The sequence below is a fragment of the Cheilinus undulatus genome, linkage group 20 (genome assembly GCF_018320785.1).
Source record: "Cheilinus undulatus linkage group 20, ASM1832078v1, whole genome shotgun sequence".
NCBI lineage: Eukaryota > Metazoa > Chordata > Actinopteri > Labriformes > Labridae > Cheilinus > Cheilinus undulatus.
The window spans coordinates 40,857,680-40,869,998 of NC_054884.1; the positions used below are offsets into that span (position 1 = coordinate 40,857,680).

The 12,319-nt window shown below is 42.5% G+C and overlaps 1 protein-coding gene across 1 annotated transcript in view; it reads right to left on the bottom strand.

The window, feature by feature from the left end:
• The window catches only part of LOC121528278 (cGMP-dependent protein kinase 1-like), a 138,429-nt gene that overhangs the window by 14,085 nt on the left and 112,025 nt on the right, over positions 1-12,319 (bottom strand). Inside the window, exons 11-13 of the mRNA XM_041815637.1 lie at positions 6,389-6,528; positions 4,739-4,828; positions 30-171 (exon numbers count right to left, since the gene is read on the bottom strand). Of these exons, the coding sequence (XP_041671571.1) occupies positions 30-171; positions 4,739-4,828; positions 6,389-6,528 (372 nt within the window). The remainder of the gene's footprint in view (positions 1-29; positions 172-4,738; positions 4,829-6,388; positions 6,529-12,319) is intronic.

Genomic DNA, 12,319 nt, shown 5'->3' on the forward strand with positions numbered 1-12,319 from the left:
CTCTGAACATGGTTATAATATCAAGGTACCAGTTTGGCGTATCCTCGGCTGTCCAGGATGAGGTTTTCAGGTTTCAGGTCTCTGTAAATGATGCCTTTGGTGTGCAGGTAGGCGAAGGCCTCGACCACGCAGGCCGTATAAAACCTGGTGGTTGAATCTTCAAACGAACCCCTGTAACAGTCAGAGAACAGTCAGAGAACAATCAGGGAACAGTCAGAGAACAATCAGAGAACAGTCAGAGAACAATCAGAGAACAGTCAGAGAACAGTCAGGGAACAGTCAGGGAACAGTCAGAGAACAGTCAGAGAACAATCAGAGAACAGTCAGAGAACAGTCAGGGAACAGTCAGAGAACAGTCAGGGAACAGTCAGAGAACAGTCAGAGAACAATCAGAGAACAGTCAGAGAACAATCAGAGAACAATCAGAGAACAGTCAGAGAACAGTCAGAGAACAGTCAGGGAACAATCAGAGAACAGTCAGGGAACAATCAGAGAACAATCAGAGAACAATCAGAGAACAGTCAGAGAACAATCAGAGAACAGTCAGAGAACAATCAGAGAACAATCAGAGAACAGTCAGAGAACAGTCAGGGAACAGTCAGGGAACAGTCAGGGAACAATCAGAGAACAGTCAGAGAACAGTCAGAGAACAGTCAGGGAACAATCAGAGAACAGTCAGGGAACAATCAGAGACCAGTCAGAGAACAGTCAGAGAACAGTCAGGGAACAATCAGAGAACAGTCAGGGAACAATCAGAGACCAGTCAGAGAACAGTCAGAGAACAGTCAGAGAACAGTCAGGGAACAATCAGAGACCAGTCAGAGAACAGTCAGAGAACAGTGAGGGAACAATCAGAGAACAGTCAGGGAACAATCAGAGACCAGTCAGAGAACAGTCAGAGAACAGTCAGAGAACAGTCAGGGAACAGTCAGAGAACAGTCAGAGAACAGTCAGGGAACAATCAGAGAACAGTCAGAGAACAGTCAGGGAACAGTCAGAGAACAGTCAGGGAACAGTCAGAGAACAGTCAGAGAACAATCAGAGAACAGTCAGAGAACAATCAGAGAACAATCAGAGAACAGTCAGAGAACAGTCAGAGAACAGTCAGGGAACAATCAGAGAACAGTCAGGGAACAATCAGAGAACAATCAGAGAACAATCAGAGAACAGTCAGAGAACAGTCAGAGAACAATCAGAGAACAGTCAGAGAACAATCAGAGAACAATCAGAGAACAGTCAGAGAACAGTCAGGGAACAGTCAGGGAACAGTCAGGGAACAATCAGAGAACAGTCAGAGAACAGTCAGAGAACAGTCAGGGAACAATCAGAGAACAGTCAGGGAACAATCAGAGACCAGTCAGAGAACAGTCAGAGAACAGTCAGGGAACAATCAGAGAACAGTCAGGGAACAATCAGAGACCAGTCAGAGAACAGTCAGAGAACAGTCAGAGAACAGTCAGGGAACAATCAGAGACCAGTCAGAGAACAGTCAGAGAACAGTGAGGGAACAATCAGAGAACAGTCAGGGAACAATCAGAGACCAGTCAGAGAACAGTCAGAGAACAGTCAGAGAACAGTCAGGGAACAGTCAGAGAACAGTCAGAGAACAGTCAGGGAACAATCAGAGAACAGTCAGAGAACAGTCAGGGAACAGTCAGGGAACAATCAGAGAACAGTCAGGGAACAATCAGAGAACAGTCAGAGAACAGTCAGGGAACAATCAGAGAACAGTCAGGGAACAATCAGAGACCAGTCAGAGAACAGTCAGGGAACAATCAGAGACCAGTCAGAGAACAGTCAGAGAACAGTCAGGGAACAGTCAGAGAACAGTCAGAGAACAGTCAGGGAACAATCAGAGACCAGTCAGAGAACAGTCAGAGAACAATCAGAGAACAGTCAGAGAACAGTCAGGGAACAGTCAGGGAACAATCAGAGAACAGTCAGAGAACAGTCAGGGAACAGTCAGAGAACAATCAGAGAACAGTCAGAGAACAGTCAGGGAACAGTCAGGGAACAGTCAGAGAACAATCAGAGACCAGTCAGAGAACAGTCAGGGAACAGTCAGGGAACAATCAGAGAACAGTCAGAGAACAGTCAGAGAACAGTCAGGGAACAGTCAGAGAACAATCAGAGACCAGTCAGAGAACAGTCAGGGAACAGTCAGAGAACAATCAGAGAACAGTCAGGGAACAGTCAGAGAACAATCAGAGAACAGTCAGAGAACAGTCAGGGAACAGTCAGAGAACAATCAGAGAACAGTCAGAGAACAGTCAGAGAACAGTCAGGGAACAGTCAGAGAACAATCAGAGACCAGTCAGAGAACAGTCAGGGAACAGTCAGGGAACAATCAGAGACCAGTCAGAGAACAGTCAGGGAACAGTCAGGGAACAATCAGAGACCAGTCAAAGAACAGTCAGAGAACAGTCAGGGAACAGTCAGAGAACAATCAGAGAACAGTCAGGGAACAATCAGAGACCAGTCAGGGAACAGTCAGAGAACAGTCAGGGAACAGTCAGAGAACAGTCAGGGAACAGTCACAGAACAGTCAGAGAACAGTCAGGGAACAGTCAGAGAGCAGTCAGAGAACAGTCAGGGAACAGTCAGAGAACAGTCAGAGAACAGTCAGAGAACAGTCAGGGAACAGTCAGAGACCAGTCAGAGAACAATCAGAGAACAGTCAGAGAACAGTCAGGGAACAGTCAGAGAACAATCAGAGAACAGTCAGAGAACAGTCAGAGAACAGTCAGAGAACAGTCAGGGAACAGTCAGAGAACAATCAGAGACCAGTCTTAGAACAGTCAGGGAACAGTCAGGGAACAATCAGGGACCAGTCAGAGAACAGTCAGAGAACAGTCAGGGAACAGTCAGAGAACAATCAGAGAACAGTCAGGGAACAATCAGAGACCAGTCAGAGAACAGTCAGAGAACAGTCAGGGAACAGTCAGAGAACAGTCAGGGAACAGTCAGAGAACAGTCAGAGAACAGTCAGGGAACAGTCAGGGAACAGTCAGAGAACAGTCAGGGAACAGTCAGAGAACAGTCAGGGAACAGTCAGAGAACAGTCAGAGAACAGTCAGGGAACAGTCAGAGAACAGTCAGAGAACAATCAGAGAACAGTCAGAGAACAGTCAGGGAACAATCAGAGAACAATCAGAGAACAGTCAGAGAACAGTCAGAGAACAGTCAGGGAACAGTCAGAGAACAATCAGAGAACAGTCAGAGAACAGTCAGGGAACAGTCAGGGAACAATCAGAGACCAGTCAGAGAACAGTCAGGGAACAGTCAGGGAACAATCAGAGACCAGTCAAAGAACAGTCAGAGAACAGTCAGGGAACAGTCAGAGAACAATCAGAGAACAGTCAGGGAACAATCAGAGACCAGTCAGGGAACAGTCAGAGAACAGTCAGGGAACAGTCAGAGAACAGTCAGGGAACAGTCAGAGAACAGTCAGAGAACAGTCAGAGAGCAGTCAGGGAACAGTCAGGGAACAGTCAGAGAACAGTCAGGGAACAGTCAGAGAGCAGTCAGAGAACAGTCAGGGAACAGTCAGAGAACAATCAGAGAACAGTCAGAGAACAGTCAGGGAACAGTCAGAGAACAATCAGAGAACAGTCAGAGAACAGTCAGAGAACAGTCAGGGAACAGTCAGAGAACAATCAGAGACCAGTCTTAGAACAGTCAGGGAACAGTCAGGGAACAATCAGGGACCAGTCAGAGAACAGTCAGAGAACAGTCAGGGAACAGTCAGAGAACAATCAGAGAACAGTCAGGGAACAATCAGAGACCAGTCAGAGAACAGTCAGAGAACAGTCAGAGAACAGTCAGGGAACAGTCAGAGAACAGTCAGGGAACAGTCAGAGAACAGTCAGAGAACAGTCAGGGAACAGTCAGGGAACAGTCAGAGAACAGTCAGGGAACAGTCAGAGAACAGTCAGAGAACAGTCAGGGAACAGTCAGAGAACAGTCAGAGAACAATCAGAGAACAGTCAGAGAACAGTCAGGGAACAATCAGAGAACAATCAGAGAACAGTCAGAGAACAGTCAGAGAACAGTCAGGGAACAGTCAGAGAACAATCAGAGACCAGTCAGAGAACAGTCAGGGAACAGTCAGGGAACAATCAGAGACCAGTCAGAGAACAGTCAGGGAACAGTCAGGGAACAATCAGAGACCAGTCAAAGAACAGTCAGAGAACAGTCAGGGAACAGTCAGAGAACAATCAGAGAACAGTCAGGGAACAATCAGAGACCAGTCAGGGAACAGTCAGAGAACAGTCAGGGAACAGTCAGAGAACAGTCAGGGAACAGTCAGAGAACAGTCAGAGAACAGTCAGAGAGCAGTCAGGGAACAGTCAGGGAACAGTCAGAGAACAGTCAGGGAACAGTCAGAGAACAGTCAGGGAACAGTCAGAGAGCAGTCAGAGAACAGTCAGGGAACAGTCAGAGAACAGTCAGGGAACAGTCAGAGAACAGTCAGAGAACAGTCAGGGAACAATCAGAGAACGGCCAGAGAACAGTCAGGGAACAGTCAGAGACCAGTCAGAGAACAATCAGAGAACAGTCAGAGAACAGTCAGGGAACAGTCAGAGAACAATCAGAGAACAGTCAGAGAACAGTCAGGGAACAGTCAGAGAACAGTCAGGGAACAGTCAGACATTAATGAACAGCCTTACAAACGTAAGGCTGAGTTTAGATCAATAAGAGGAGAATCATGGTAGCAGTAAGGTGGATTCTTGTGTACCTGTCCCTCAGAATAGTCCACAGCTCTCCTCCCAGACACGCCTCCATCAACATGTAGAGATATTTACTGTCTTTAAACGTCCGGTACAGCCTGAACACAGAGGAGAGGCTCATTAATATCACATTCATAAAAACAGAGCAGAGACGGCATAAAAGCACCCTGATCCTGGACCCAGAGACTTTCTGGACTCGTTGATCCTGTAGATCCATGGATTGAAAGACAGTCAAGGATACACCTGATTTTTGTTCTGTGACGTCAGTAACCAATGAGAGCACAGAGCGCCCTGCTCGCTCATCTATCTATCTATCTATCTATCTATCTATCTATCTATCTATCTATCATCTATCCCTCCATCCATCCATCCATCATCTATCCATCCATCCATCTATGTATCCATCCATCCATCCATTTATCCATCCATCCATCTATCCATCCATCCATCCATCCATTTATCTATCCATCCATCCATCTATCCATCTATCCATCTATGTATCCATCCATCTATCCATCCATCCATCCATCCATCCATCCATCCATCCATCATCTATCCATCTATCCATCTATGTATCCATCCATCCATCCATCATCTATCCATCCATCCATCATCTATCCATCTATCCATCTATGTATCCATCCATCCATCCATCCATCCATCTATCCATCTATGCATCCATCCATCTATCCATCCATCCATCCATCCATCCATCCATCCATCTATCCATCCATCCATCCATCCATCCATCATCTATCCATCTATCCATCTATGTATCCATCCATCCATCCATCCATCCATCCATCATCTATCCATCTATCCATCCATCCATCCATCCATCCATCCATCCATCATCTATCCATCCATCCATCATCTATCCATCTATCCATCCATCCATCCATCCATCCATCCATCCATCTATCCATCTATGCATCCATCCATCTATCCATCCATCCATCCATCCATCCATCCATCCATCCATCTGCCTGCCCGCCCGCCCAGACAGAGTGAAACTAGAGCCTGACTGAACTCAGCTCTTCTGATGTGAACAGTCCTGAACCAGAGCTTTAAACCGTGAAGAGATCCTGTAGGGACTTTTTCTAACATTAAATTTTTTTTTTTATTTTGAATCCATTTGGGCTGTGTTGAATGAATAAAGCTCAAATTTTCTGGAGGATATTCATTTATTATTTTTTTTTTAATTTTGGTCTCGTCATGTTAGCCTTAAATGGCTATGCTTCACAAAAACCGACACATTTGACGCTAAAGACCAAAAATGTCCCATTCAAAACCATTGAAAATGTCATTTTTGATCCCACATTTATCTTTACTTAAACTCATGCATTCATTTACATTTAGGTTTCATTCTGAACTACTGGCTTTTGATTTGTAATTTCTATATTTGTCCACCAGGTGGCGCTACTTTTTCTCATTTACAGCATGCTGCCAAATTTCCCACTTTTTACTGTTTTGTGTAAGGGTGTCTGCTGCTGACATGATAAGTGTGTGTCGCTGTTGATGTTGGATAATGGTGTGTGTGTTTATTTTTGTCCTTAGGGAAGAATGTGTCGGGATATTAATGGAAGTCTTTCTTCTGTGCTGAATGCTTCCTTGATGACGGCGGCGCTGATGGCGTTGGGGACCATCAGTGGACCGACCTGACGATGAAGTCGGAGTGCGCCTCGGTCATGATGTGTTTCTCAGAGCGGATGTGTTCCTGCTGTCTCGTGTCGACGATGTGACGCTTCTTCAGGATCTTCATGGCGTACGTCTTCGCCTCGTCGCTCTTCAGCTGAACCTGGAGAAAAACACAAAACCATCCAGATTTAAGATTCTGGGTTTAACTTTTTTAACATGATGATGATCCTTTTATTCAGGGACTAGGCTGCTTTTAGCCAGGCTAACCCGGGTTAACTTCAAAGTAAAGACAACAATATAAGGACTTTTTACTGACGACGTTTGGACTGGAATGATCCTGAGTTTAGGTCGACTCAAACTATAAAGGTTTAAAAGATCTGTAGTGACTAAAATAAAGCCATTTCATCTAAAGACTCAAACTATAAAGGTTTAAAAGATCTGTAGTGACTAAAATAAAGCCATTTCATCTAAAGACTCAACTATAAAGGTTTAAAAGATCTGTAGTGACTAAAATAAGATAAAAATAGCAGTCAGAAGCTCTGGGCTAACCCTCCCAGACTGACATAACCTCTAGCTCAGAGGTTCTCAATGTTGGGGTCAGGACCTCATTTGGGGTCGGGAGACACTGGGGGGATTGTGATGATTTTGACTAATTTTGCATATTGGATTTGAACCGTCGTATTAAAGGTAATGGTAGTTTTATTATAATTCTAATATTTAATGAGAAAAACATACTAAATAAAGAAAATATGATTTCTTTATACACTTTTCTCAAAATATGCCACTAGAATGATTGCATGAGATATAATGTATATCATCTCTGCTGCAAAAAAGTTTGAAACTGGTATTTTGACACAAATTTCAGGTTAAATAAATATTGTACCTTCTGTGATTTGAAAATTGCAGCAGGTCGTGTTGTGATTTAATCTCATTTTCCCTAATGTCAACCCATTTTTATCTCTTTTTCCCAACAATTTTACCAATTTTACCAGTTTTTTGTCAACTTCAAACCCATTTTTGTCCATTTTAAACCCTTTCCCCCACTTTCTCTGCCTGTTTTTGCCACTTCTAAACCAAATCTCGACTCTTTGACTCTTGTTGGCTCTGTTGACACATTGTCGCCACTATTAAACCATTTTACCACTTTTTAAGCCACATTTCACAATTTGATATGCCTGTTTTTGGCCAGTTTCTGACTATTTCTGCCTCAGCTAACCCTTTTAGCCAGTTTATATCGATGTTCATCCATTTCACCAAATTTCCCTCTTTTTTTCCCGTTTTAATGCCATGTCAGCCTCTTTGAATCTCCTTTTACCACATAATAAGCCCACTTCTGACATTTGAACCCATTTTTACCATTTCTTGTTTTTTTTTTTTTTGCCATTTTTATGGAATTTCTGGCATTTCACCAATTTCCCCACCATTTTTTTTTACCATTATTAACCCATTTTAGCTTCTTCTTCCCCTTTTTTTTTTTTTTTACATCTTTAAAAGGGGTTCCTCCTACACAAATGAATTAAAGATGTGCTTCTCTGATCAGAGTAGTTATTATTCAGGTTAAATATAAAATACCACAGCTTCACTTTGCAATGGACCAGGATTTTGCTGACCCAGTTTGGTTGGTGGCCTTGTCTCCACATGACTGTTCTAAAATGTTCATGTTCAGCCACCTTCAGGTACAGCGGGGTCCCCGGTCTCTGGTACCTTTATTTGGGGGGTCTAGAAGCCCTGCTCTAGCTGGTGATTGGTCAGATAGGTCAGGTCTACGGTGCTGTTTGATGAGACTCATGTCTGTGGAACCACTAACAGCAGCTGTGTAGTCTCTCCGTCTGGACCAATCCTGCACGTTCAGAGGAACCTCTCGTTTAAATCAGTTCAGACTGTCCTCCATGTTTGTAGAACCAGCTCCTCTGGTGTTCCTCTGAACCGTTCCACCGTTCTAGAATAAACCCAGCCTGAGTCTGATGACGCCTCGCTGTCAGAGTGATGTTCAGGATAAGACCGGCAGTCTGGAGATCAGAGGTCAGTGTTTTCCCAGGAGCACAGTTACACCATGACGAATCCACCAAGAATATCTCCAGAGGCATGATGGGAGACCCTGAGCGGGGATTCCTTCCTGTTTTGGGCTTCCCCTCTGACCTTCGGTACCCTCAAACTCCGCCTCCTGCGGCAGAGAAACCCAACCCCTGGGTCTGCAATGCACCGACCGCCAGGACCCACCCCCCTCTGCTGTTTCCATCTCACACTTGAGGTTTACGGCTGAGATTAAAACAGTCGAACAAATGCAATAAAGCAGCAGAGGAAGCTCCTGAAGATCTAACGGTCTGATAGAAACTCATTAAAACTAATGAACTCAACCAGCAGCAGACATGTGATACCCAAGGAACCTGTTAGTGATGAAAAATGATCGTTTCTATCCAGCAGAATGAGACAAATAAGAGACAGCACCCCCTCAGTGCAGTCCTCAGAGGTAATTTCAGTTAGTGCTGGGAGTCACATGACCACTGGCTTCCATTTACCACCACAGATAGCTTACTGGAAAGTCACTGCAAATAGCAAAGACAACCAACAGAGCAGAAATGGACACCAAGTCAAAGTCCAAGTCTGAGGCCCTGTTTACAACCTGCATTAATGATCCATACTGGTCATTCAGAGACCACTGTAGTTCAGGACTCCAAACTCAACACTAACGACCTATCAGAACGCTCTGTCCCTCCTCTAAATCTAACAAATATGAAATAAAAAAAAGATAAATAAATAAATCAAATCAAATCAAATAAAAATGCTCTGTCCCTCCTCTAAATCTAACAAATATGAAATTAAAAAAAGATAAATAAATAAATCAAATCAAATCAAATAAAAATGCTCCGTCCCTCCTCTAAATCTAACAAATATGAAATAAAAAAAAGATAAATAAATAAATCAAATCAAATCAAATAAAAATGCTCTGTCCCTCCTCTAAATCTAACAAATATGAAATAAAAAAAAGATAAATAAATAAATCAAATCAAATCAAATAAAAATGCTCTGTCCCTCCTCTAAATCTAACAAATATGAAATAAAAAAAAGATGAATAAATCAAATCAAATTAAATCAAATAAAAATGCTCTGTCCCTCCTCTAAATCTAACAAATATGAAATAAAAAAGAAAAATAAATAAATCAAATTAAATTTAAAAAAATGCTCTGGTCCTCCTCTGATTCCACCATAAATTAAATAGAAATAAATAAAATAAAAATTTAAAAAATGCTGTCTCTCCTCTAAATCTTACACACACACACACACACATATATATATATATATATATATGATTAAAAATCAAATCAAATCAAATAAAAATGCTCTGTTCCTCCCCTCTGGTTCCACCAAAAAATAAATAAATATATTTAAAAAAATAAAATAAAATTAGATATAAAAGAGCTCTGGTCCTCTGATTCTAACAAAAGTAAAAATAAAATAAAACAAAAGAAAATAAAATGAAAACAAAAAAACAAAACAAAACAAAACAAAACAAAACAAAACAAAAAACGCTCTGGTCTCCTCTGATTCTAACAAAAATAAAATGATAAAATAAAATGAAATAAAGTAAAAAACTAAAATTCAAACAACAGCTAATTCATCCTCTCTTTGGCTCTGACCATGGCGACTATCACTACATGCTAGTAAGAATGAACGGGAACAATTGGCCGAAGCAAAGAGGCTCACTGGGCCTCTTTAAGAGCTCACATAATCAAAGGGGGACCACGGAATGTTGGTGAAGCTTTAAAAGATGACAACATCAGAGGCAGAGGTTGGAATGTTGGTGAAGCTTAAAAGGGTGACAATATCAAAGACAAGGGATGGAATGTTGGTGAAGCTTTAAAAGATGACAACATCAGAGGCAGAGGTCGGAATGTTGGTGAAGCTTTAAAAGATGACAACATTAGAGGCAGAGGTCGGAATGTTGGTGAAGCTTTAAAAGATGACAACATCAGAGGCAGAGGTCGGAATGTTGGTGAAGCTTTAAAAGATGACAACATTAGAGGCAGAGGTCGGAATGTTGGTGAAGCTTTAAAAGATGACAACATTAGAGGCAGAGGTCGGAATGTTGGTGAAGCTTTAAAAGATGAGAACATCAGAGGTCGGAATGTCGCTGTAGCGTTAAAAGATGACAACATCAGAGGTCGGAATGTCGCTGTAGCTTTAGAAGATGACAACATCAGAGGCAGAGGTCGGAATGTTGGTGAAGCTTTAAAAGATGACAACATCAGAGGTCGGAATGTTGCTGTAGCTTTAAAAGATGACAACATCAGAGGTCGGAATGTCGCTGTAGCTTTAAAAGATGACAATATCAAAGACAAGGGATGGAATGTTGGTGAAGCTTTAAAAGATGACAACATCAGAGGCAGAGGTCGGAATGTTGGTGAAGCTTTAAAACATGACAACATTAAAGGCAGAGGTCGAAATGTTGGTGTAGCTTTAAAAGATGACAACATCAGAGGCAGAGGTCGGAATGTTGGTGAAGCTTTAAAAGATGAGAACATCAGAGGTCGGAATGTCGCTGTAGCTTTAAAAGATGACAACATCAGAGGTCGGAATGTCGCTGTAGCTTTAGAAGATGACAACATCAGAGGCAGAGGTTGTAATGTTGGTGAAGTTTTAAAAGATGACAACATCAGAGGCAGAGGTCGGAATGTTGGTGAAGCTTTAAAAGATGAGAACATCAGAGGTTGTAATGTTGCTGTAGCTTTAAAAGATGACAACATTAGAGGCAGAGGTTGGAATGTTGGTGAAGCTTTACAAGAAGACAACATCAAAGGCAGAGGCCGGAATGTTGGTGAAGCTTTAAAAGATGACAACATCAGAGGCAGAGGTCGGAATGTTGCTGTAGCTTTAAAAGATGACAACATCAGAGGTCGGAATGTCGCTGTAGCTTTAAAAGATGACAACATCAGAGGCAGAGGTTGTAATGTTGCTGTAGCTTTAAAAGATGACAACATTAGAGGCAGAGGTCGGATTGTTGGTGAAGCTTTAAAAGATGACAACATCAGAGGCAGAGGTCGGAATGTTGGTGAAGCTTTAAAAGATGACAACATCAGAGGCAGAGGTCGGAATGTTGGTGAAGCTTTAAAAGATGACAACATCAGAGGCAGAGGTCGGATTGTTGGTGAAGCTTTAAAAGATGACAACATCGGAGGCAGAGGTCGGATTGTTGGTGAAGCTTTAAAAGATGACAACATCAGAGGCAGAGGTCGGAATGTTGGTGAAGCTTTAAAAGATGACAACATCGGAGGCAGAGGTCGGAATGTTGGTGAAGCTTTAAAAGATGACAACATCAGAGGCAGAGGTCGGAATGTTGGTGAAGCTTTAAAAGATGACAACATCAGAGGCAGGGGTCGGAATGTTGGTGAAGCTTTAAAAGATGACAACATCAGAGGCAGAGGTCGGAATGTTGGTGAAGCTTTAAAAGATGACAACATCAGAGGCAGAGGTCGGAATGTTGGTGAAGCTTTAAAAGATGACAACATCAGAGGCAGAGGTCAGAATGTTGGTGAAGCTTTAAAAGATGACAACATTAGAGGCAGAGGTCAGAATGTTGGTGAAGCTTTAAAAGATGAGAACATCAGAGGTCGGAATGTCGCTGTAGCTTTAAAAGATGACAACATCAGAGGCAGAGGTCGGAATGTTGGTGAAGCTTTAAAAGATGACAACATCAGAGGCAGAGGTCGGAATGTTGGTGAAGCTTTAAAACATGACAACATTAAAGGCAGAGGTCGAAATGTTGGTGTAGCTTTAAAAGATGACAACATCAGAGGCAGAGGTCGGAATGTTGGTGAAGCTTTAAAAGATGACAACATTAGAGGCAGAGGTCGGAATGTTGGTGAAGCTTTAAAAGATGACAACATCAGAGGCAGAGGTCGGAATGTTGGTGAAGCTTTAAAAGATGACAACATCAGAGGTCGGAATGTCGC